General features: G+C 43.4%; 1 protein-coding gene across 1 annotated transcript in view; it reads left to right on the forward strand.

The window, feature by feature from the left end:
• Positions 1 to 27,295, forward strand: part of VEGFD (vascular endothelial growth factor D) — a 33,390-nt gene that overhangs the window by 2,189 nt on the left and 3,906 nt on the right. The window contains exons 2-5 of the mRNA XM_045007629.1: positions 19,881 to 20,091; positions 23,206 to 23,396; positions 25,156 to 25,304; positions 25,982 to 26,079. Of these exons, the coding sequence (XP_044863564.1) occupies positions 19,881 to 20,091; positions 23,206 to 23,396; positions 25,156 to 25,304; positions 25,982 to 26,079 (649 nt within the window). The remainder of the gene's footprint in view (positions 1 to 19,880; positions 20,092 to 23,205; positions 23,397 to 25,155; positions 25,305 to 25,981; positions 26,080 to 27,295) is intronic.

Genomic DNA, 27,295 nt, shown 5'->3' on the forward strand with positions numbered 1-27,295 from the left:
GTGGTTGGGTTTTAAGCACATTTAAGTTTTAATATTTTACTTCTTGATATCAAGATTTTGATACTATTTTGACATTTACTTCAGATGAATTTCCTAAAAATACAACTCTTTAATGTAATGATGTTTAACGTAATCCATAGATTCCTAGCCATTAGGGAGAGAAAATGCCATTTGATTAATCTAGTCTAACTGCCTGAATTTTGCAAGACTCCGATCTACAGCACTTCTACTATTGTCTGGCCTCTTCCCCTGGTAGTTTAACCACTGCCCAGTTGCTCCTCTTGGGTACGATCATCTCTTCTGTTATGCCGTACAGAAGGGAGTAAATGGACCTAAGAGGCCATGTGGCAAGGAAATATAGCTATGTAGGATCATATTGTGACTTATCTGGTGCTATTTAGCTGTTAAGTATTTCTCCTGCTTGCAAATAGCAGCTCTGTCACCCCAGAGGGTTGCATATGTAACCAAGGATGCTACGAACATTACTTTAGTTGCAGAACACAGAAAATATATAGCAATTCATACCATAAACTTCTAAAGCTCTTTTATGTCAATGAGAGCTGTGACTGAGTAACAACTGCAGAATAGAGATGTGTGTAGTATATTAAAAATTACACTCACGTGCCGTTAAGGAACATTAGTTGGGTTGCAAAGTCAAGCATGCAAAAGTCAGAAAATGCCAGAATTAAGATTGATTTTTGGGTGCTTGACTCTGCAACCCTAAATAATATTTTACATACAAAATATGTGTGGAATTTCCCAAATTAACACCTCCCCCCCCAAAAATAACATCATGTGGCATCATATTGCCATCCACATAGTTCATCAGCAGGGTTGGAACCTTTAGATCCACCACAGACCTCTGCCATTTGAGGTAAGAGAGTAACTAATAGCAATGGTAGGTGTCTCCTCTGTGTGGCCCAGTGCTAGAGGGGGGGATGAGATACACACTTTGCCAGTAGGTTTCACAGATATTTGCTGACTGCAGAGGAATGTTGAGAACCCCAGGAATTTTGGGTTGCATTCCAGGCTCCGTAGGGTAGAGTCTCTAGTGGGCACAGACCCTTCTGCCCATTCCCCCCTCTCCCCGCCTAGGATTGCCAACTTTCCCTTATTACAAGGGAAGTCCATTATTTTTCCATCTCTGTACAACAAGACCGGGACTTGCTGAGTGCTGCAAAAAGCAGATAGAAATATGCCTGGTGAATGTAGATGAGTGCTGCTTATTAATTATTATTGATGAAGATAATACTATCAGGAGAAGGGGTGGGGTGGGGATGCTAAGAGAATAGTCCCTTATTTTTTAAATACAGTGTTGGGAATCCTACAGGCCTCACCCCAAGCTTGAGCCCTTCTGCCCTGCCCAGTCTCTTCCCTACTCCCGGCTCCTCATGCCAGACCCATTCTCCTCATCTAACTGGCATTCAGTTCTGTAGCTCCTCACCCCACTCCAGGTATCCTTGCCCAACCAGTCCCAGTTTTCCCCTCTGAGCAACCATCTGCCCCCTCCCCACACCCAGTCCCAATCTCCTTGCCCCACCGGTCCCAGTTCCTCCCCTCCCAGCATCTCCATCTAAGCTGTTTCTCTCCCCATCATCTACTCACTGATTCCCCTGCCCATCTTCCCAATTCCCACTGGCTCCCAATCTCATCCTGGGCTCCTCCTCCAGTCTCAATGTCCCCACCTCACCGGGCTCCTTGTCCAGCCTGTCTCAGTTGTCCCCTCACACCCTGGCTCCTTGCTAGATATGTCTCCCCTGCCCAGTAGTTCCCAATCCCAGTCTTGACAGTTCCAGCCCTCCTTACCCCCCAGCTCTGTCTCTGATCCCAGTTCCCTGCCCCAGCTTCAACATCTCCCCCCACCCTCCCATTTCCCTCTCTGGCTCCCCGTCCCAGCCACCATCTCCCTTCCTGCCAGCCTCCAGTGCCAGTCTTCCTGCCTCCACCTTCGGCCCCTTATCCCAGTCTCCTCCCCACCCACCCTCAGGTCTGGCTCTTGATCCCTGTGCATTCAAATTAGGCAATGTCCTTCTCCACACTGCCTGAGCCCAGAAGATGGGGCATTGCATACACCAAAGAGACAGACTCCCTGCTTTCGGTTTTGGGGCCTGTGCCTGGCCCAGCCACCCTTAGCTGCAATTACAAGGGAAGTCCTGCTCACCCTGGGCTGGAGCATGCTCAGTGCAGATGGAACCTTTAGAGATTTCAGCTGCTAAACTCTAAATCATCTCTACAGAACATGTGAGAGCTGTGCTTTTTCAAAGGCTGATAATTTGGGTGGATTTTCATGCGAATGGCAAAAGGCACATTCCTGACACAAAGGCCATCTGCTTATCAAACTTCAAGTAACTGCTCCACAGCCTGGGGGGGGGGGGGGAGCGGGAGCTTCTAAATTAAAGGTCACCAGTTTTTTAACATGAGCTAAATGGTGTATTTTTCTGTAAACTCATTCATGGAAATGGCTGAAGCATTTTGGCTGAAACTTTCCAAAAACAAAATTCAGCCAGAGGCAGACATTTGCCAGGAAAAAATTCATCCTGAACAGTTAAACTTTGGTAAAGTTATGAGCAACTGAAAACAAAGTCTTCTAATGGGAAGTGTTGGGGCATCCTTCATAATAGATAATGCTGCCAGCCCCATCTAAAATAATGGCAGGCATCGGTAGTGACTCTACAGCAAAGGTCGTGTTGCGATTGGCACAAAATTGGAAATCCTTCTAATTCACACTTTAATGATTGGACCCAGGCTGCAAAATTTGGCACACTGGCTCTTCAGACAGCAATTGCATTTTCCATGTCACTTTTTGAAGACTGTTTATTAATTTTTGCAGAGAAAACATTAAGAAATGTTCCCTTGTTGAAATTTTATCCTGACAGTCTCTTATTTTTAGGAATCTGCTGGCTAAACAACCTCAACCATCTTTTCCTATCTCTCTCCCAGAAATTCTCTATTTTTAAGTATCACAGGCATAGGCCACTTTTTCCAGAACTTTAAAATTAAATACTAAAAGAGCGATTCCTTTTATTCATCATAACCCAACTGATCTCCACCAGAAAAGCCAATGGAACTGCTCCGAACTGTCAGCTACTTCTGTTCTCCAACACTACAGGTGTCTTTGTAATGGAGCTGCAAGTTCCTCATCTCTGAAACTTGGCCTTCAACTTTCTCTGCCCCTTTTCACCCTCTGCTAACCCCTCTTTGAAACGGAGAGATGCAGCCTAAGTTGTCAGATCCACAGCCCACCTCTCCTGCCGAAGTCTGCTCCCTCTGGCAGACCTCCTGTAGTTATTAGAGAGGAGCTCTGGGCTTACAGACCTGAGGAAGACCATTGGACTGGAACTCCTCTGCTAAACTTGACTGCAAGATAAGGGATCCTAGATATTCCCCAGCCCCATGAAAACCACTGTACCTTCTCTAATTACTCATGCATCCACACACAGTTAAAACCACCCCTTTTCTAGGCACCCCACACTCATACAGTTAAATCTGTAGAGGCTGTTTGCAGTCCAACAGTCTTCCGGAGGCCCATCAGACTGGGATTCCCACAGGAGGCTTACCAGAGGTAGAAACTGCCTCCATACCACAACTGGTACATCCATTCCTGTGGCATGGCCCTCACCAATCCACCCAGCTTGCTCTGCTGCACAATGTGGAGAAAGGGGGCGTGGGTCTGTCTTCAATATGATATTCATCTCCAGGGGTACATAGCTAGAGCAGGCCTTATGCCTCTGCGATCACAGGGAGTGTGAATGTAAACGATCTTCATTCAGGGTGCCCAGGGAGGAGGGAGGTTCTACTTTTCCTTTCTAAAAGCCGGTCGTGCTCTGTCCCTTAATGACCACACTGGCATTGTCTTTCAGACAAAAACTATGCATCAGTGCAGTGCCATCTATAACCCTGCTGCTGAGGTCAGGAAATTGGAAGCTGTGGAGTGTGTGTGACATTAAATTCTGAGGCTGACCTGCTTAAAGATGAGCTTGTAGGATGCAACACCCTGAAAAACCAAAATCCAATTGAGGAGATTTTGCAAAACTAAAACACAGCATCCTAGCTCCTTCTCAAGTGCCAGCTGTGGTCAGTGGCTGTGTTCTGCAGAAGATTTTGCCCACCTTTTGTAAAAAGATGAGTCAGTGAATTTCCTATCACATCTGACTCTTTCCTTGTGGAGGCTACAACACCTGGAAGCAGAGCCTAGCACACAGTGACCAATAGAAAGGGAGTTTCAAGGCTGCTGGAAAACATTCCCTGCTTTTAACTAGGCATCTCTTCAGTGTTCCTTTCACCTCACTTTCTATAACAGTTAGCAAACTGTTTGAAACTGCCAGTATGAAACAGTGGCTTTCAACAACAGTTCTTGCTTTTGCTGTACCTTTGCTGATGTTGATTTACGGTGACTGAAGTTGATAGTCACTATGAGCAATGTCTTACAAAACCTGCACAATGTTTCTATGCTTCCTCTGAAGAGTACGATTTCCCTCCAGTAAATCATGGAGAAAGCCGGTTTGTTCCTGGCTTCTATCTCTCATCAACTTTCAAAGCAACACAGGAAGATTAAAGCAGAATTCTGTTTTATTGCCATCCCACACTGCATCAGTCCTTGACTCTTTTCTTATCCATTTGGAAAGGAAACTAATAATGCTGTTACCTTAGATAGCACAACTCTTGTTCATGAGAAACAGCAGGAGAAATCCTCCTGACTGCACAGTCTCAGTAGGAAATGTAATGTCTGGAGATTCAGCAGACCTCTCTTAATACGATGAGCTGTTTAGGGTAATCAAACACAGGCTGGCAGATGCTTTCAATCAATCATTAGCTGTTTGAACTAAAGACAACAGCTAACTAAACAGGGACATCAATCTTGGCCCACAACTGGAAGGCTATAAAACTGGTGGGGAGAAGCTATGGTAGACGGGGAGTGGAAGACATTTTCAGACAATCGTGGGGGGTCACCATTCTGCTGGTTGGTGATCACAGTGAAATAAAAATAAGCAAGTAACTTGGATATAGCAAACATTTACTTATTGATGGTCTTCCTCTGCATCCCTTACTCATGCCTTGTCTACATGAGAGATTTGCTTTAGCTGTACCACCAGCAACCAGTCATCAGTGTTGTTGCACTAGTGCAAACTCCTAGCGTTGACAAACAAATCAGAAACAAGGCTAGCCTGCTTGAAAATGGGGTACGCTACTCTGATGCAAATTGGGGCTTGTAGCAGATTTGCCTGTCTGCAGTAGTGGTTTTGTACTGGTGCAGGTACTCCAGTGGCTAGCTGCAATCCCCAGAGTGGATGAGGCCTGAGTAGTGTTTACCCACACGCACAGTATTGACCACTCACCATCCACTTGAAGCAGCGTATTCTTATGCACTGCTTTAAATCTAGATTTGGTTTTGTTGAGGGCTTTTTAAAAATCATTATCATAAAAAACCTCACATAGCAGTTGTGTTGTTATAGTGAAGTGACTGGGGACTATGTTTATTTTAAAACCTCTTGATATAGCAAGTGAGTGCACTTATAAAAGCTTATCAAAAGGGGCTTTAAAATAAACATTGTTTTCAGTCCCTTAGGGCTAACTCTTGCCCTGAAGGCACAGCCATAGTACAGAGTGGAGGGGTGCCCGACTGCCGCAGGTGAGCAGTAGGAGGCGTTCTACTCCAAGGAGGCAGGATACCTCTCAGAGCTCACTGGCACACAATGAAAGCACACGTGCAAAGCCGTCCCTTGGGTAGGGAGAATCGGGGCACTTTGGGGGGCCCCACGCTTCAATAAAATCAGGACCGTCCCGATATTTAGCCCTTTGTCCTGCGTCCCAACTGATGTACAGTCGGGCCGCCATTTGTCCTGATATTCAGGTGAGGAGGCGGGTGGGGAGGTGAGGCAGGAGGCAGGCAGGCGAGCGGGGTGAGGAGGTGAACGAGGAGGTGACAGGCAGGCGGATGGCGAGGAGGAGACCAGCGGGTGGAGGGGTGGGGTGGGCGGGCTGGATGGATGGCGAGGAGATTAGCGGGGAGGTGAGCGGCGGGCAGGCGGGTGAGGAGGCAAGTGGCAGGTGAACAGTGGGGTTGGGGGTGAGGAGGCGAGCAGTGGTCAGGTGCGCCAAGTGGATGGCGAAGAGACTAGCAGGAAGGCTGATTTGTCCTGGGCCCCACACCCCCCAGAGATGGCCCTGCACATGTGGTACTACATCCTTACTCCCCTTGCACTGTGCCCGTCCCTCTGGGGCTACTATGGATCTGCCCTGTCTCCTCCCCATCCCCTTAGGGGTACTGTGCCTAGCCCTTGCACAGAAGGGGCAGGGCAGAAGGAGAAAGGTCCTTGCGACATTCCCCCCACCGAACATTGTGCACCCGCGTGAGGGGCCAGGCAGAATTTGGACTTTCATGATAACTATGCAAAGTAGTCACGGTTTTCTGTGTATATAGACAGCAGAGCAAACAAACACAGCATACTAGTTTGCTCATGTTCAGATTATTCTGCTTGTTGAGCTGCATTTACGTGCCTACTCTTCCCCCCTCCCTCTTCCCCCCCACAAAATATGATTTCTAGTGTATGACTTCTGTCTCCTCAGCTGGTGATACAACGCCATCTAGGGTCCTTGGGATCTAAACAGAACTGCATCAGGTAGCCAGCTGGAGGCATGCTATGGAATGGATGACATTTTGCAAGACTGAATGGGCATCACACTGAGGTTTGGAAAGGGACGATTCCAGGGCTTGTTTTGCAGGTGGCTGTATTTCAGCCATAGGCACTTTTCTAGCTGTGGGTTTCATGCTGCGCCTAATGACACGCCTGCAGCACCACTGACTGCAACAGTGCTGTTTGCATGGAACTTAAGAGTTAAGTTTGGCTCCTGTTCAAGCGCAAGACGTTTGCATCTTGCCGGTGTGCTCTTTGTAGTGCTGCCAGTGGAGAGTGATGCGCACAATTGGTCAAGCCCTTTAATTTGAATTAGGAACACGATTCAGAAGCCTTTTCCTTTGGATACTTGACTGACCAGCTAGGGAAATATTACTTAAGAAAAAGTACAGTTCCAGGAAATTGTATGCATGAGGGAGAGGTAACATAATTTCAGTCAGTGATGGCAGTCGCTCTGCATTATACAGTGACATTTAGAAATCCTGCTTCTTTGATTGGCTAGTCACAGTTCTAAGTCATTGATTAAAGCAATGCAGGTCAGAACCGGATACTGACGAAAGGACAAAACAACAGAAAGCTCCACGGCATTAAAAGAATATTTGCAATGAATAGTGCATAGTCAGATTCTCTAGCTCGCTTCTCTATGTCTGGGACAGTCCAGAATCATTGTCCAAAGCCCTGGGCCTTGCAAATAATGGACAGTTACCAAACTCAAATGGCAACTCCCTGGAAACATTCATATACCCCTGTAATAGAACATTTCTTGACATGTGTGTCCTGTCACAGTATTAAACTAGCTCCTAATATTCTCTGTGATACAATATTACTAATCAATGTCTGGAGTGGAATTCTGTACTGTTCCAAGTCTAATGTCAATTTGGAAAGAAAATATTACAGCATCACGGGAAAGTATGGGTGAATATGGTATTTATACAAACAATGGTCCAAAGAATGTTTTAATAAAGAGCTACAAAGCAGATGGTACCATTTGGCTCGTATTGGCTGACTTAGACAATCCCAGTGCGTTTAGGATGGAATTCACTGATGCCCCTTCACATCCCAAGCTATTGGATTTTGCATGGGGAAGCATGCGTGTGCGTGAGAAGGGGGTATGGAATCCACTACCTCAACTATTGTGGGCTAAGACAGGACAGGTCCTCACTACCTCCGGCCCTGCTTCTTTCCTCTCCCTGCCTCCCAGTAGCTGCCCTTCTTGCTTCTCCTCCCCCATCTTCTTCTCACTGAGCTTGTCAGTGGTTTCCCATCCAGGAGCTTTAGGAGTCTCTCTCCAGTCTTTTTCTCTGGCTCCCCCAGTATAAGCAGAAGGTGGTCTGGCTGCAGCAGCTCTCCTCCTGCCTGTGCAGCTCCTTAGCCCCACAAGGATCTGGACTGAACACTAAGAGGAGGGGGCCGTGGGCAGCACACATACGTTAAAAACAACAATAATAATTGAGATGAAAACATGGGCCCCAAATCAGCCACCAGCCAAGGATGGGTGGAATGCAGTTGGCATCTTCCCTGTTCAGGTACAGTCCCTGGAGCCGTCCTGAAGGCCACTAAAAGGGCAAAGAATTGCTGGAGCATAGCTCCATGCCTGCCACATGCTACCTCTGCCTTGGAATGGTCCCTGCAGCCAGGCCGGTGGTGGTGAAGCTCCCCATAGCAGTGGACCTTCCAAGGGGAGAGATTGAGGTTGTCCTATGGCTCGTTTGCACCAGTCTAGCTAGAGTATAGGGACAGTGCTGCACTGCTCCATCAGGCCCATTCTTGTTAATTTCATATTTATCTGTGGGACTGCTGTCTCTGTGATTAGCCTCCAGAAGGGTGTGTGGTTTGTGTTCTCTTGGCTGACTCTGCACTTCAGTAAGAAAACCAAGAGATCTGTATTAGAGCAGTGTGAAATGTTTATGTTACAAACTCCAAACTCATTGAGAGCTTGCTATCATTCATAAACCTTGCAACCTGATTCTGAGAAGTAGTGTTGTTTAAATGGGAGAGCAAACTGACTCTCTAAACCCTCCCCGACTCCTTTCCACAAGCATACACTCACCTCCCCGTCTTTTACTACAAAAGCTACTACGGGCTACCGGGGGGGAGGCGAGGAATATATTTGTGAGGTGCCTTTTGATAAAATATTAGCAGCACTTAACTGCAGCAAGCGTGACAAAAAATTGAATTGACCTGAGTTTATTTATGGCTTTACCTTAAAATCTGCAGGGTTTTTTTGTTGTTGTTGTTGTTTTTTGCTTCCTTTGAGTTTTTGAGTTCATCCAGTTCAAAGGCCCAGAGTGAAACCATGAGGTAGGAACCAAAGCACATTACTTTGCATATGTCTCTGAGGGCTTTGATAGTATAAGCATGCTGTTAAAGTGCTAGAAGTCCGATCTGCATTTGCTGTAGCTTTACAAAGGATGCAATTCCAGTGAACGAAATCAATCAAACTATAGAACAGCTGCTTCCTTGAAATCACAGTGTAACTAATATAGTTTTGCTATGAAAACACATCACATTCAGCTAAGCCAGTAGCCATTTTATGACCATTTTGTGGCTATGAATGTGAAGATTAAGAAGCAGAAGATTAATTAAACCTACTATTTCACGGAGTGAGTTACTAGGATATGGGAGATTGGAAGGAACTTTTCCTCATGCATGGGATCACACAGTTGGAACATGATAAGCATGTTTCCCTGTCTCTGAAGTTTTAGGTAGTGGTCCAAGAATGTGCTGCCAAGATTTTAATGAGGAGCTCCGTGAAATATTCCCCCTCTGTCGGTAATACATGTGACATTCCCTGGGTAGAATACTCCCCCTAACACAAATCCATCAATCCCCTCCTCCCTTACACAAACTCCAGACAAAACTTGATTCATTTTACATATTTTTTACTCCCAGAAATCCACCCATTACAGACTCCCCCACCTCAATCCTTCCATCCCTACCCTAGGCCCCAGTACCTCACAACCCACCATGCTTCAGTGCTCTTCCTCACACCATGCTGGTGGTGCAGACATGTTATCCTGAGGCTTCTTTTACAGCAGTGTTGGCAGGCAGGTTGTCCTGCTCTCTGACTGTAGAAGGGCTGGATGGGTGGAGAGGAGGTCCCTTCTGTGGGTAGGGTGTGGTCAGTTGGAGAAATGGACCCTTTTTACTTCTTGATGCAGGCAGGTGTCCAATGAATGTGGGAGGTCTCCCCTAGCTGTTGTGAGTAGCCGATGGATCTCGCCTAGGCTAGCGCTTGGGAGAACAGAGCTCCAGGCTCCCTCCCAGTATGAGCTCTTCAAACTTTGGTTGACAGCTGGACAGGCAGGCACTAGTAGGGAGAGAGTTGGGCTGCAGGACTCCCACTTGGTGTAGCAGCAACTTGGCCATGTCTTCTCCTCTTCCTCATGCATTGCTGGAGCAGCTGGCTTGGAGCTGCAGGGACTAACAGTGCATTGCCTATGTGGACCTATAGCTACAGGGGGAAGATGCAAGAGGTCATGGCGGTAAAGAGCATATTCAGAGAGGGCTGAATATTTTAACAGCCTTAGCATTTTGGAGCGTGTTGTGAAACAATTGCTGCTGTCTGTCCATGATTATCACATCACTATGCAGAGGGCCATGCTGGAGATTTTGGGATATACCCCAAACATAACTGACACAATTTACATAACCAATGTGTACGGAGGGCGGAGGGGGAATCTTTTAGTCTTTTCCAACTTCCTGCTGCAGAAATTGAGCCCAGCTGCATATTCTTATCAATCCTAGCTCTCCATTTGTGCACAACACATTTACATTTCAAGGTTATCTTTGCAAGGGAAAGAGCTAGAGACTGCCTTTTAACAAAGTAAAGATAGAATTCTCCTTTACAGGCCCCCAAACTGGCTCTGTCAACAAGCGGCTTTTGTGAGCTCCTCCAGCTCATCACTTTATGGGCCCTACTGTAACAACGACAACAAACTATATGGTCTGAATGATACGGAAATCCCAATACAATAGGATAGCTTACACTTTTTTTCTAAAGTGTTAGAGGCAAATTTCCTATCCTAAGGCAAGAGAGGTGAGTAGCAATGTTCAAATTACTTAAGTCCAGATTAGTGAACCAGTGAGTAGCTTCAGAAGTGGTTTGGCATAAGTCTGACATGCCACCAGCAAACAATCAAAGCAGGCACTGATTTCCAATGTGATCCGTAGTTTGCGACTGGCATGCACTGTCACATTGTGCATTGTCTCTTATCTTGCAGAGCTGTAAGAGATGACAGCGTCTGCTGTGCAAAGTTCTGAAATGGTTCAATGCAGACCATTGTTTCCAGGGTAGGTTGAAGCCTAAGAGTTTTTTAGTGGGGTTGGCAATCAGATGTTAGTTTGGGCCATTAGCATTATCCCAGAACTCTTTCCAGTGTGCCTCAGGATGGAAGGAGGATGCTTTAAGAACTGTAGCCCAATCCCCAAAAACCTTGCAAGATTTCAGGTGTGTCTTTGAAAGGTTCTGGAGGTAGTCCTGAATTGATAAGTTCAAGTTGGCCGTGGCTTGCCTGTACTCATGAGCTATGTGTGTGCCTCTTCCGATTTTGGGTAGGAGCACACGTGCCACACTGGGAAACTATTGAACGACTGTTCATTTTAATCCATCATGGCATGAAGTTGCATGTCCAGAGATTTGGTAAGTGAGCTGTCCGCCATACAGGTGCGCAATATTCAACAGCCAAATAATGACCACTTAAAGCTAGAATGAGGTCATGGAACTTTACTGTCTGAGTATTAAGCCGGCTTCCTATAACAAAGCAAGAGGCCATCAAGTTCAGGATCAGCCCATTTCATACAAGACAGCAATGTTAAAATTGGAACTCTATTACTAGGAAGCCAAAAAAATGTAATTACTTGTTTAGGATCACGTTGATAATTAGCAAAATGCTTGTTTTGCACATTACTGTAGCTAATGATTATCATGTGCAATGTGCAAATCAAGTACTTTGCTAATTTATAATTTATAACATACTTATAAGCAAGTACTTCACAGTGAATAGTGTTACAGATGGGAATTCATGTGTCATGATTTCATAGCTGATATAAATTCAGAAATATTGTTCAGATGGAATGTCGAGAAATAGAGAATTTCCATAATGCTACTCAGAAATGACATACCATTGCTGGTGATGTCATAATTACTGCAAGCCAGATCCTAGTTTGTTAGACATATGGTAAAGCTGGACTCTTGATACAGGATTTTATTGGGTACCGCAGTTGGTTGTTAATGAGGCTTTGATTTACTCTTGCAAGTCTGATGTTTTCAAGCTGCTCAAGGTTTTCTCTCATAATTTTAGTACACCTCTACCCCGATATAAGGCGACCCAATATAACATGTATTTGGATATAACACGGTAAAGCAGCGCTCCGGGGCGGGCGGGGCTGTGCACTCCAGTGGATCAAAGTAAGTTCGATATAACGCGGTTTCACTTATAATGCGGTAAGATTTTTTGGCTCCCGAGGACAGCGTTATATCGAGGTAGAGGTGTATAGAGCACTGCAAATGTGAAAGTCACTGTTTCACAATAAGTCTACCAAAACACCGGATGATTCAGCTGCTGGTTTCCCAGACTACTGCCCATCATGCTGAACAATATTGTCTCGTTTCCTTGTACTTCCCCAGCTGCCTGTCTGTATCTATCCATTGTCTCTTGTCTTTTACTTAGATTGTAAGCTCTTTGGGATAGAGGCTGTCTTGTTCTGTGTTTGTACAGCACCTAGCACAATGAGGTCCTGATCCATGACTAGGACTCCTAGACTGTGCAATAATAATAATAGTAATGATGATGATATTGGAATTCCTCGAGTGGCGTTCATGCCGCTGCAGAGCCCACACAAGCCTGCCACCACGGCTTAAACCCAAGAGTGGATGGCAAAACAGAGGAGTCTCCACATAATATATGGGTCTTTTTGGTGGCTTGACATAAGCTGGTGATGGGGTAGGCTGGGAGGGAAGGAGGTTTGCTATTAGCCAAGTAACACCCAAGTAATTCTACAAGTGGAACTGGGCAAAACTTTTTGTGCAAAATATTTTTTTGCTGAAAATTTTCAGATTGCGTCATCCTAAACAATTTGCAGATTTGGGTCAGTTTTGGCAAATTGTTTTAGCTGGGTATAAAAAAAAATCAGAAATGATGAAATGGTTTGTTTCATTCTGGAAGGAACCATTTTGATGTTTAATTCCAGAAAAATGTTTCATTTTGGAATCTCCCACAATTTAATTTTTTAAATGTAAAAACATTTTAAAAACCTCAAAATCAAAAGAAAATATTTCAGTTAATGGAAAACAAACACTTTGGGGACATTTTGTTTCACCAAACAAATTTCACTCTGGCTCAACCCGAAACAAATTCAATTTTTTTAAAATGTTTCAGGTTAGCCACTGAACTGAAAAATTGATTCTTTGCACAGCTCGACACAGAAGTAGCACAGGAGGTGTGTGGCCACATCATCTCATAGGCTCTAGTAACCAGGGGTACCAAGTATCCATAATTCCAGTGGAGGTTGATGAGACCTATGGGTGTTCCATGTCTCTGCAAACTGGGCCCATAATGGCTATTGACTAATGCATTTTCCGTGCATATACATGCAGGAATAAATATGAATAGAAACTAGGTTATTTTCAGATACACCACACAAAGACATGCGACACCAAAGTAACTGGCCATTTCAGTGCTGTGGTGATTAATACACAAATTATTTTAAAGGCTGGATCAACCATAGTTGGACAGCATCCAGGCAGCACTGGAAGCTATACAACAGATAACTCTAGATAAAAAGATTATGATTATTTCATCTCACCACCTTCCTCATGACCTCTCATGAATGTAACAGTACTCCTACTTACTTACCAGGACGAAGAAATTCACATCCAGATTTTTTGTCCCTTTTACATTTTCAAATGACAGCTGTAAGCTGAAATTGTCCAGACGCTCATGCTACATTGTGAGTAGCACTCTCCCAGGATAAATGGATTAATGTTAAAAAAAGAGATTTATTTCAAACTTATTTTAAAATGTTTGTAACATGGTATTAACAAGATCTCCACTCTGTGTTATGCAGACTCTCTCCTTGTCAAGATACAGCAGTTGGCATCTCTATAGCTTAGCCACTGAGAAGCTGTATCAGTGCTCCATTAAACAAGGCAATATTATTGAGGTCTCCCTTTCCCTGGCCTGAGACATAGGAGTCATAGCTAAGCTTTCCATTGCTATTTGTGTAGTGCTCATTACAACAGCATCCATGTCTGTGAGTCTGGAAAGCACTGGAACGTTTGCTTAGGTGTGAAGGTGGTGTGGGTAGGACTTTGGGGGAGATGATTTTATCAGTTAAATAAGGTTTTCATGAGGCCTTTCTTGGGTTGTAATGGCAGCCAGTAAGTCCCTCAGCCTGCGCCGCTTCCAGTAGCTCCCATTGGCCTGGAGCAGTGATCCGCGGCCAGTGGGAGCCGCTATCGGCCGGACCTGCGGATGGGGCAGGTAAACAAACCTGGGGCTTTCCCTTTACAAGCGGCGACCCCAGTTTGAGAAACACTGATATAGAGTGAAAGGTATAAGTGGGACCATCATCAAATTAACGAAAATGCAACCTTGGTTTTTAGTCAAGCTTTCTGTCTCTCATTCTGCACTGGCTAGGCTTCACAATGGATATATTTCCCTAAGTGAAGAAGCTAATTGTTGCAGTCCTTGAAGAAAGTGGCTTTTGATTTGCAGATATGCTTGTTTCTTTTACAGTTCCTCACATGAATTTAAGACCTGAGTATGTCTTTCTTTTCTTATTACTTTGCACTCATCTTTTTCCAGTTGTGTAAAATTCCTGCATGAGATGCTGAATGGTCCAAAGTCCAAACAAATCAAAAGTGCAAAATCCATCTATAACAGGCCAGCAGTTTATTAGTCTTAAGCATCCCCACTCTCTTAGCAGATGTTGATCCTCCTGGGAAAGTGTTAGGTGGGTCCTGCTGACTTACTGGTACAGATGAGTTAAGATGTAGAGTGTGGGCTGAGCAATCCTTGGGAAGGAAACCTAGGAGCTAGGGAGAAGGTGTTACTGATATTTGTGTCATCTGACTGTGGATTGTTTTGTTAGTAAAGCCCAATCTCAGGACAGGGCTGAGTTTGCACTTTATAGATATACTGTATGGTCTGTGGGCCAGATCCTCATCTGATGTATATCAGCACTTTATTGAATTCAGTGGAGCTATGCCTAATTTTTACTCGCTGAGTACCTGGCCTTGCCTTTGTAAATCAAGTTGGAAAGGCCTTTGCTCGCACCATCTTCTTTTCCATTCCGGTGTTACCTATTTTAGGGGGTTTTAGGGTTCTGCACACGTCTCAAATTATTAGAGAGAAGATAGATGTTAGCTCTTTATGGCTTCTTCTGGAAATACAAAAGTTATAAGTATCTAAACATCCCAAAGTTGACCTGAGGAATTGTTTCTTGATGTCGTGAGATTGTTCATAGCTCAGTGCAGAAAAACAGATTTTCCTCTTATTGTTGAAGGATAGCTTTGGAAAATCTGAGAGTTCAGTGTTATGGAAAAACGTACAACTTGACACTAGCACAAATATGATTATTACCTTCTGTTATGGAATCCATTCTTACAGTTCAAAAATAATATTACAAATGGTTTTAAACCAAAGAGCCTGGGATCAGTTATGTAAACATAAGACTTTGGTTTGATATTTGTTATTTGTGTCTTCCTGTAGAACCCCTTACTGCAGGCCATAGCATTTGTGTTTTGTCATTTGTAGTGTGTGCTTTTCGGTATTTGAACATTGTAAAGCTTGTCAGATTCACCATGAAATAGCTTGAAACGTGATTTTGTTCACTTTAGGGTCATGTGTATGAGTCTATCGTGACTAGTTTCTCATGACTCTCCCAAAGCATTGTAGATGGTAAGCTTTTTGAGGCACAGATAGTGGTTTTATTAGCTGTGTGTACAGTGCCTCGCACAATGGGATCCCAGTCATGACTAGGTACTGTCACAATACAAATAATAACAACAGTGGAAATGACAGATATTTCCACATCCTCCTGGATGAGCTTAAGGAAAGGGGAAGACAGTGAGTGAGAGATCCTTCAGCACCAAAATCCTCCAGCATGACCAACCCTCCTGAGACTGAACTACCTGACCACAAGTAAGTCTGATCAGACCTCACCAGATTTATTTCCAAAGGTAGAGTCTTGGCAGAAAGAGTCTCTGACATCGAACTAGAAAGCACAGTGAGGAGCAGAACAGTGTGAGATGGAGTGGGAAGACAGGAGGTGGTTGCAGACCGAATTGAAGTGAAAGAAGGTAGAGATGGGCTGTCTGGCACAGACCAGCGGAAGAAGCCATGTCTGGAACGTGGAAAGAGTGCAGAAGGGATGGGATCAGGGCAGTGAGAGGTGAGTGGGAGGTGCCCTCTACACATTGCTTGAAGTCAGAGATAGCCGAGAAAAGGCAGCTCCCGTCATCTGCTGAAGCAGAGGGGAGCTCCCTTCCTTTTCCGTGCTTTTGGGACTTGATCCTATGCTCACCGAAGTCAATCGCAAAGCTCCCATTGACTTTAATGGTGCAGGATCAGGCCCTAGATAAGCAGCACTCCTCAAACCGCTCCCCCTCTTCCTTGGCTGTGCGATGCTCGCTGCCCTTCTGTTTCAATCAACTTTAAACCTTTGTCCCCAAAGGGAGGCTGTGGTGGAGGGAGGAAAAGACATTTGAACAACAAGCAGGAGGTGGGCTTGGGAAATGCTAATGCACACATCTTCTGGGAAGCCTTTCCATGATTTGTCATGTCTAAAACCGGCACAGCTGCACTGTTTTAAGATAAGGCTTTCCGGCCTCTGTGTGTGTGTGTGTGTGTGTGTAATATGTGTTGTCTGCTGTAGATTTGTAGCAATAAGCAGGCACGATCATGTCCTTTTCTGCATGTTTTACAGTACCAGGCAACCATATGGTGCTTTAGCGTTTTCATGTTTTCACTGTACAGGGTCATTTTTAGAACAATTTCTTTGATGAGATGTGTTCTAGGATGATTTTGGTATCAAACAATATTCATTGCCGCTCTGCCACAAGAAACAGTGCATAATCCTATAGAATCCCTTGAGTCTCAGAGTTCACAGGCTATGGATAATTAACAGGTTTGCTGCATTTTCACACTCTTTTAAAAAGTTTTTATTTTTGAATGCTCTTAAATTATGAAAAACTATGTATACACAATGTGATCTGACTGGAAATAGGAGAAACACAGTCTATTACAATATCCCTGCCAATAGAACTAAGATTTCCACATTACACTCTCTGAACTGAACTTTTCTGGCTCCTGTTCCCCTTGACTCAGAGTGGGGGACCCAACTCAGAAAACCTCCCCAACCTCCAAAGAATCTAGGCTGCTGCATTTTTGGTAGGACTGTGAAATGGCTAGTTAAACATTACCTGAAGTCTTCCTCTCAATGCTACACAGCCTTATCCCTTCTTGTGACAGCCTTAAGAAGGCAAGTTCAATCTACCCTATGGTTTGAGGTATGATGGCCTTCAAGGTCCTGAACACTTTGTCTGTGATCCGGCAAAGTGATCTGGCAAAGTACTTAAGCACTAGCTTAAGGTGTGAGCAGTCCCAGTGAAGTCGAAACATATCCTTAACTCCCTTAAAGCTAAACACAGGCTTAAGTGCTTTTCTGAATAGGGATGGACTTAAGCATGTGCTGAAAGATACGCACGTGCTTAAGTGCTTTGCGGAATCAGGGCCCTAGTCTGGAGGGAGTCTTTTCAACTGGAGGGACATTTGTGCATGAGGTGGGGCCTTTGAGGATGATGGGCGATCTCTGTCAGTAAGCGAAGTGGAAATGGTTATGGAATACAAGATGCTAGAGGGCAAAGGCTTCACATCACCCTGCCCCGCCCCCCGCATAATTCCCTCTCTCCATACCATTGATCAGGTACAAACTTTGAGCAGGCTAAGCAGTGCTCCTAAGGGGTCCAATGGTTTATCTCAGCAGCTGTTGATTTAGCAGTAAAGTGCTCCAGGGTGCCATAGATTAGGATGGGGATTACTGGGGAGAAGAAAATAACTATAAAATCTTTCCCACCCCCAAAAGAAGCTAATATATGAAAAGACCTGGAACTGTTCCTTGTGCAGGTACACAGCTGGCTCAGCTGCACTATAAAACTGAGGGGCTTGGAATAGTGAAGAGAGTTATACAGGTATAATCAAAGTGGTATGGCTTTCTAGCCTAGACGGGGCATAGATTCACAGTGATCATGCAGATGTGTTCATGCTTTTCTCTTTATTGTGTTCTTAGTGTTGTCAGACTTTTTTGCCTGAATAGTAATTTTTAGGAAATCCCTTAGTAAACTCTTAAACACCCTCCCCTCCCCCAAAGAACAAACAAAAAATTCCTCCTCAAACCACTGGCCTTCATGTACAGTACAGAGCTATCTCTTTGAATTTGCATAATATCATAGTCTCATTTTACAAGTTCCCTTTAATTTAAATCTGGTTTAAAAGTCCCAGACACTGTTGATTGGGCTGGAATGTCTTATTGCACTAATAAAGGACATCATGGTACTGTTTGAGGGTGTTTGCCATTCTATTCCGTTCTACTGCACTTGAGCTACTTACTCGTTAACTGCTTCATTATTGGTCCTACACTCTTAGTGTCTGTGGGATTGAGCAGACAATTTGCAAATGGAAAAAAATAGGCAAAATTCTTACAATTAATTATTTATTACAAATTATTTTCTCAGCTTTTCTTTCAGCTTTCCTAGATCAGCAGAACTAGAATGGCATTGCAGTTCAGTATTTGTGGTAATGATTCACATTTATATTACACTTTTGGGCTGGATTTCCAGAAAGGTTAAAGCACTTTTCAAGCTTCACTAAATGTAAACTACAGCAGAAATCACTTTACTCACCAGTGAAACACAGCAGCCTGTAAGGTGAAACATGACCACAGGCCAGAGTACAGAGTAACGCTACATATAGGTTTAGGATAGGAGTGAATAACTTATTTCAAGTGACCTAACCAGGAAATTTTAGGTAGGTGGAAAGTAATTACCCAAAAACAAAGTTGGCCAGAACATCCGAGCTAACATCTATACTCTTGAAAATAAATAAATAAAAATAAAAATGCCTCGGATGTTTTGATAATTAACAACATATGTAGTCAGGCTGTTGGTTTTACATCTTGTCCAGAAGACTGCTCCTCATGCAGCATGGTGTCCCCCTGACTGTATATGGAGCACTGGCTTAATATCAGTACAGATCTTGGACTATTACCTCCTCAATCACCAATTTCATATATTGGGGTTTCCTCAATGTTCTTTTACTTATAAGAATTGAAGTTTTGTTTATGAAAATTGATGAGATAAGATCCCAGGGAGGGCAGCACTTCATCATGTGCAAAAAAATATTACCATGAGCCCCATCACAGCACAATACACATGTGCATACATACTCAGTAAGGAATGCTCACAATTAATATGCTGAAGCCACAGCTGTAAATTGACTTGTGAACAATACTCTCAGTGACTACAATAGTTTTGCTTGAGTAAGGTCTGCAGGATTTGGCCAATAATTAATACCAGAAAACAGGTAAGATTCTTGTGAACAGGCAGACTCTCCACCTGGCTCTCAGCACTGTGCACACCCTGGGTTAATGTCCAAAATTCATCTCTCTTCCTGCGGTTAGCCTTTAACAAACCATGAACCTCAATCAAAGCTTTCTTCTGAGTTTGGCTTGTTCCTAGGATGTCTTCCTGCAGAGCCTGCCTCCCCTTTCTCCCTGGCTATGGCCTTACCCCTGGTTCCACAGTTCTTCAGAGACATGCAAAACCCTTTATCTTCACATTGGTTAGAGCTACCTGGAGTCATCTGTTCTACAGGGTCAGCAGAAATAATGCTGTAGTCAGGGCACTAATCTTTACATCAGACTGAGCAGCAGAAAACCTCTGCATTTCTATGTAGAGTCCTGGAACATGACACCCTCTCACAAATGGGTGTATTTTATTAATACTGACATCAGGCAACAAGCTGGATTGGGCCTTATAGGTACAGGTCTGCCTTGGGGGTGGGAAAGAGTTATATCATTCCAGCAGGAGCTCCAGCGGGCGTTGTGACACAGGCAAGCACAATGTCTCCTGGAGCTGTCTCACTGTAAGTATAGTGCTGTTTTTTTTAAAGTGTGGTTCTTGTATACTGCATTCTGTACATATTGCAAGTGCACTGCCCTTCCGATGTTCCTCTTTCATCATAGAGGGCATCTCTGTCAGCATTGGAACGGTCAGAACAGCTGATAAGGAACGCAGCCAGTCTGGAAGAGCTGCTTCGAATCACTCACGCTGAGGACTGGAAGCTGTGGAAATGCAGACTAAAACTCAAAAGCCTCTCCCATTTAGATTCCCGATCTGCGTCCCATCGCTCCACCAGATTTGCTGCTGCTTTCTATGACATTGAGACACTGAGAGGTAAGTGTGCGGTTGTGCATGAGTCATCAACTTCATCAGTGGTTTGAGCATTGGCCTGCTAAACCTAGGGTCGTGAGTTCAATCCTTGAGGGGGCCATTTAGGGATTGGGGGATTTAGTTGGGGATTGGGCCTGCTTTGAGCAGGGGGTTGGACTAGGTGGCCTCCTGAGGTCCCTTCCAACCCTAAAAATCTATGATTTTCAGGATTACCAAGCGCGTGTGTGACTAGGAGTTAAATAAACAGGCATTCTTAGAATAGACCAGCTTCAGAGGGGAAATGGTGAACGAGGAAAGAGACATCATATGAAGGAACGTGTTAGGCAACAGCCTGCATACGTCTCCCTGGTTTATGGTCAGAGCTGGTTTAGTGCTCTCTGTACACAAGCCAAAGAAAAGATAAATGAAATATGGATTTGCCAGTCAACAAAACAAGAGGAGCAGTAAACATGCAGGAATGGTGTGGAAAGGCTGGCTGAAGGGACTGCCAACAGCAAAATGCTAAATCCTGGAATTTGCCTGCAGGCAGAGACAAATGAGCCTTACAGAAAGCACTGGAATTCCTACTTTTATGAGCTGTGTTCTGATATAAGGCACCTCATCAGCAGAGAGGTTGCCACCACTCTGTATGGAGGAGCTACCTAGCAAGGAGGTACTGCCTTGATCTTCTTTAAGAGTCTGAGAAAATCTCTCTGGAGAGAGGAAGTAGGTGCTAAAACAATAGACTTAATACCCGAATGAGATGTAAGTAGTCATAATCTAGACCCTCACTTAGAATGAATTAAAATACGACTCCCTTCAAATGAGAGAATCAAGATCTAATCTAAATTCATTAAACTAAAACAAAGAGATAGTGATTGTTCCTTGATGACGTGAATAGATATTGTATGACAGACCTTTATTACACAAGCTGTGAAGTAACAAGGTGTAAAAGATCTGTTCCTTTTATTGTACAGTCTTGAACTTGATATGATGTGACTACAGCCAGAATATTAACTTCCCTGTGTGGAAGCCAGAAAACAGTGATCCTATTCCCATATGACTTCTAGGATATTTGCAGTCCCTCTTTCACATCTTTGCTGACACTTCCAGATCTTTTGCTTATTCATTTTAGCTAAACTAAGACTTGGCTGTGTTAGCCAGACCTTAATTTGCATCTCTGAGCTGGAGCCCAAAGATACAGACAAAAATGCCCACACTAAATTAGCTTGCAAGTAATTGAATGGGATTTAGAGTCACAGAGTCAGAATTTAAGGCCAGAAGAGGCCATCAAATCATCCAGTCTGACCTTCTGTATATCGCAGGCCACCAACCGCCACCCAGCACCCACATACTAATCCCAACAACTAGAATTAGACCAAAGTAGTACAACCCTCAATAAACTTAACTATTGTGTGCCACAGGCAGAGGGCAGGAGGGACCAAATTGCACCAAAACCTGAGACCTCTGCAATGGCAGGGAATTGATTTAGTGAGATATGCCTACATGAACCAAGCAAGCAACGAACACCGTATGCTGCAGAAGGCGGTGAACCCACCCACCCCCACACATGATCTCTGCCAATCTGACCTGGTGGAAAATTCCTTCCTGACCCTGAGTATGACAGTGAGTCCAACTCTGAGCATGTGAGCAAGACTCATCAGCCAAACACCAGAGAGAGAGAACTCTGAGCACAAATCCACCCCATCCTGTGTCCAATCTCCATTTGTAGCAATCTCTGATGTTTCAGAGGAAGGAGACCAAAAAAAGCAGAATACATTAATGAAAAAATATCATTTCCTGACCACTTATCAACACCTAAAAGTAATATAACTGCTCAGCTAATAAGGTTAGAAAAACAGTCACCATCTCAAAAGAGTAGCAAGTATAAACAGATGAAGCAATAGTCTACAGATGACCTTTACTTGTGCCATCTGAAGGAGTTGTTAGCTTTCTTTTCCCTTTCCCTTTAAACATCTAACTCCAGATACAGAACTGCCAAATATCCTCACCAGATCCAGGTGAGAAAATCATTTAAATTCCAATAATTGAAATTTGTGGTAGAAAAATCCTGTTAGGTCTTCTTCCCCATCTTCTAAGGCAGAATTATTCCAAGTCCCACTCTATTAACGTTCTAATATGCCCTGAATCACCACAGAATCTGACTGAGCACCTACTAAAATCATTCACATAAACTTATATTTCTCTTCCCCTCTCCCAGTCATCAGGGACTGATTTCTGTCTATGGTGTGTTTTGTTTTAATGTTGTGGTATTGTGTGAAGACTAGGCCAAAGACATAGATCCCCATTGCTCATCACCCCATTGCTTGTCTCTCTTTACTGGTTCCCCGTGAACTACCAGGGCAAATTCCAGGTTTTGGTCTTCATCTTCATCTTCCCTGAGCTCCATGAATATGTAACTCACGCATGGAAGAGATCAGAATGACTGCAAACCTCAGTGCTTGCAGAACAAAATGTAAAATGCACTTCTCTGACCTAGTCTCCCTACAACAACACCTCAGTTTTTCAAAGTGATTAATAGTGGGAGAATATATGTGCTTGAAGAGTATTTCTGTTATGCAAGTGACATATTGAATGATGATGTGCACACAATTAAATTAATTTTCTACTTTAACAGGAAGCTCAAAGTCAGATTCTGATTTCGATACACTGGTATCAAATGGAGTAATTCTATCGACTCTAGTGCAGTTACTCCAGGTTTACACTGCTATAATGAAAATCAGAATCCATGCCCCAAAGTCCTTATTGAACAATGGTAAATAAATGGATCCTAGGGCCAAGATGTTCAAAAGTGACTGGTGATTTTGGGTGTCCAATTTGAGAGATCTTGATGGAGCCTGATTTTAAGAAAGCGCTGAGCACCTCCCTCTGAAAATCAGGTTCCTTTAAAGTGACGCATGCTGGGTATCCAAAAATGGAGGCACTCAAATTCACTGGTAATTTTTTAATGTCTTTGCCTATTGATGAGATCCTGTCCCTATCGAAGTCAATGGGAGTTTTGCCATTAACTTCAACAGGGCCAGGATTCCATCCCAGACCTGCTTCTTGTATCTTTTTAATTGAATGCAGTTATTATTATTTTTTCAATACTGTTCATAATGATTGTGCTTTCTACAGTCATAGATGAGGAATGGCAAAAAACTCAGTGTGTGCCAAGGGAGACCTGCGTGGAAGTTGCCAAAGAGCTAGGCACAACCACCAACAAGTTCTTTAAGCCTCCCTGTGTGAATGTGTTCCGGTGTGGAGGTTGCTGCAATGAGGAGAGCCTGGGCTGTATGAACACAAGCACAACTTATGTTTCAAAAACGGTAATTGAAACAATTTGTCTTCCTTCTAGCCTGTCATTGGCTCTGAAACAAAGTGAGGGAAGAGGATGCTGGGCCTCTGAAAGCCAGTTATGGCGATACCTGAGGATACAGCTATTCTCTACAGTCATAATGATAAGCATACATTTGTATTGATACAGAGTGAATAAGGCCTGGCGAATGATGATTTAGTGCCATTTTATAATCACTTTACACAAGTATACATGATGAAACCTGGTGCACAGCAGTGGAGAATGAGGTCACGTGAATGGACTATGATCTCGTGTTGTGTTAATGAGTTTAATTCTTCTTTATTCTATAGTTGAGACCTGGGATTTCCTGATGCTAGTGGCTCATGGAGACTCCCAACACCACTGACCTAATGGATTCAGTAGGAAATTCTGATGTGTAGTGCCTCAGAGATAAGTTCTAAATTTTGAAAATTGTGGCCAGTGACAAAAGAAAACTGACTAGTGATTTTAGGTGTCTCATCGTTTGGGTGTCCTGCTTCACATGCCTTAAAGGAGCTTGATTTTCCCAAGTGCTGTGCAGTTGCTCTTTGAAAATGAGGTGCCTTCGTTACAAATGCCTTAGGTTTTCATTGCCCAAAATCAGAAATTGCTTCTGAAAATATAGGCTTAAATCAATAGGCAGATACTGCTAAGTAGCAACAGGCAGCAAATAACCTGAATTTTGCAAGCAGCACTGTTAATTTACAGTTGTTAAAACTTTATGCCTTTATAGAGATACATTAAATTCTATTTATGAAAAGTTTTTGCACTGGTACAAGATTCATGGACAATTGTTTAGAGAGAAAGTTAAAATATTCCTGGAACAAGCATTCTAAAACCAGTGGTCTTGACCCACCTCTGTGTTATTCCAGTTGTGTATCAGTGTAATTCCTCTGATTTCAGTGGAGTTGTGCTGGAATAAAACTGGAGTAACGCAATGGTGAATCAGGCCCAATACCTTCTATGTAGATGTTTGTTAATCAGTTCCATTTCACATCAGGAGGAGAGTGCTCTTATGAGCTGTGGTATGTATACCATAGATGTCTGACCATCTCAGAGGTCTGGGTTAGGCTAGAAATCATTTATTTATTCATGTAGTTATGCTTGGAGCAGTAGTTTGTAAGTTTGTTAAAAAACTAAAGATTATTCAATTCTGCAGAGTGTAACAATCCTTTAACTTCCTTCAAAATAGCTATTTTCAAAAGCTTTGGGTACATTCTGTTCCCAGATACAACCATGTAAATCCAGAATCATTCTACTAACATCAATGAAGTTTTGACTTACATCAGTGTTACTGAGAACAGAATTGTCCCCTGAGCTCTTTATTTCTTTACAGAAAAACTGTAGGCTTCATGGTGAAACATCCGCTGGAAGTTGAGACAGACAAGATAAATGAGTCTCTATATAAGTGATTGAGGTTACATTGCTAATGTATGTGAAAACAAGTTCCAGTCATCTACTTGTTTTTCAGCTTCATTCATGAAACATACTGTTAATTGCTCAGTAAATGATATTTACAATATATCATTTTGTTAGCCCTGGGTCGACTATGCTGACCAGTTCCTAGCTCCGTGGGCATTGTTTAATTTTCCCTTTTGGTTAACTTATGTCAGACCTGTGGTGGCTACCAGCAGAAAAGAGGGAGGGTGAGGTGGGGAAATGGCAGTGAGTAGGAAGCTGGCATTAAAAAGATTTTAAGAAATAATGATAGGTGTATAATAGATACTGAACAGCATATTTCATTCTTCTAGCTCTTTGAGATTTCAGTGCCTTTGACAAGTGTGCCAGAGCCAGTGCCAGTCAAAATTGCCAACCACACAGGTTGCAGATGCTTATCAACTGCTCAGCATCACCAATATGCCATCATACGAAGATCTGTCCAGTACCCAGAGGAGGATGGGTAAGGCTCTCTGTCTTTACAAAATATTACAGAGTATACTGCATTAACTAGGAAGCTCTTTTGTTTTAAGTCATTAAGTCGCTACTGGTTTTCTTCCATCTTTTGCTTTCCCACTAGTTTCCAAATATCCTGGGTATTCTTCAAACTTATAGAGCCAAACCCAAACCTGCTGTAAAAAGGTTTAGTCCGCACATATTTGGCAGCCAGATTGAGGCCACAATTCAGCAAGTACCGAACTAGAAGCACTTGGGTAATCCCATCGCAGTTAATGTACCTACTCGTATTCTTAAAGTTAGGCACATTCCTAACTTGTGCATCATTGAATTGGGACATCAGTGCAGACTGCCACAGTGTTCTTATCTAGGATAATATGACACAGTGCTTAATTTGTAATGAAAGAGGTGCCGGGGCTCCAGCAATTTTTTTTCTTTCATAACATGGCAAGCCCAGAGGCACCCGGGCTAAGAACTGCCAGGCCTAGAGGTGCCGAGGTTCAGCCCTAGCAAGCCCTGGCATAAATTAAGCACTGCTATTGCCATTAATTCACATAATACAGTTGACAGGTCTGGCAGTAAATAATTGTCTTGAGCAAACTAGCTGACTAGTCTTTTTCAGTAGCTACATTAATTCTTGTGAAACTTTTTTAAAATAACTGACCATGTTGTTTTTCCTTCTAGTTGCCCTTTTACCAACAAACTTTGTCACAGTGGCTTGATATGGGACAGCAACAAATGTGAATGCGTGGTAGATAAAGAACATCCTGGCAGAAGGGAAGGTAAAAGTAGTATCATTGGCTGACATTTCTGCAGCTACCGTCTCTATCAGAAGGGGGTTGATAAGGTTCTCTCCTTTTTCTCACTGAGATTTCTCTTTGATTCTAAATCAATAGACTGCATTGCCTTATTATAGAATACTCTAGTTACGTAAACACGCACACAAATGGTGTTCCCTCATCTCATTTTCTTCTGAGGATTTTTGCCTTTTCATATTAGCAATGGGAATAAGGAATAGCAATATACTGGAAGGAATTAATGTAGCTGGCAGTCACTCTACATTTTCATTATACACGGATGACTTAGTCGTTTGTTTAGGGGGCTTTCAACTCAGTATCCACATCTATTCGCCTGTATTCAAGAAATGTTCATGTTTTTCTGGATTTAAAATAAATTGGCAAAGATATTGCCACTCAAATTTGGGGCTACATTCTACCCTCATACATAGTGCACACATGAAAACCTGACTGAAATCAGTAGGGTTGTATGAATAAAAATGTGCCGAGTGTGGGCTTCTGCCCGCAGTGATTCTAGAGTTTGATCCTGCAAACCATTCCTCACATGATTGATTCTTATAGGCTAGACTCGGCATAAATTGCACTTGAGAGGAAATGTGCTTCAGAGACACCCCTCTGAGGCATAATGCTTCCTGTGCTCCCCTCATATGTGGGGGAAGGAGGGAATGTTTCACTCGAGCCTTTTACAGGGCTCTTTGCTCTCTTTCCCCTTGTGCCCAGCTAGTTCCCTGGCTGGCAAGTTGGCACTCAGGGTTGAGCTGTGACTCCCTCCCTCTCTCCTCGGTCCTCACCCACTGCGTGGAGAGAGTTATGCATGCAGGCAAGGCCAGGACACACTATATGATGCCAATGGGGCTACTTGTGAGAGTAAGGCTCTCCGTTAGGCTACTGGATACAAACTTAACAGAATAACGTTAGTAGAAATGATATATAGAAGTGACTTCCAAGAAAGCATCCAACTTGTATAAAAGCATAAGGTCATTATCAGCTATTGTCTCCTTCCTCTTTTCTTGGTGGAGAAGAGTTGAATCCATCAACTGAAAACTTTCCTTGGGGGGAAATAAACCTGCTATAAATCTAAAGAATTTTGAACATATTGAGAGGTATTAAAAATCTCCCTAAATACCATACAATATTTATATTCAGATGGGCAATAATGGGAATCTAATATACCTGGACTACATGGACACAGAAGAAAATC

The sequence above is a fragment of the Mauremys mutica genome, chromosome 1, assembly GCF_020497125.1.
Source record: "Mauremys mutica isolate MM-2020 ecotype Southern chromosome 1, ASM2049712v1, whole genome shotgun sequence".
In the NCBI taxonomy this organism is placed as follows: Eukaryota; Metazoa; Chordata; order Testudines; family Geoemydidae; genus Mauremys; species Mauremys mutica.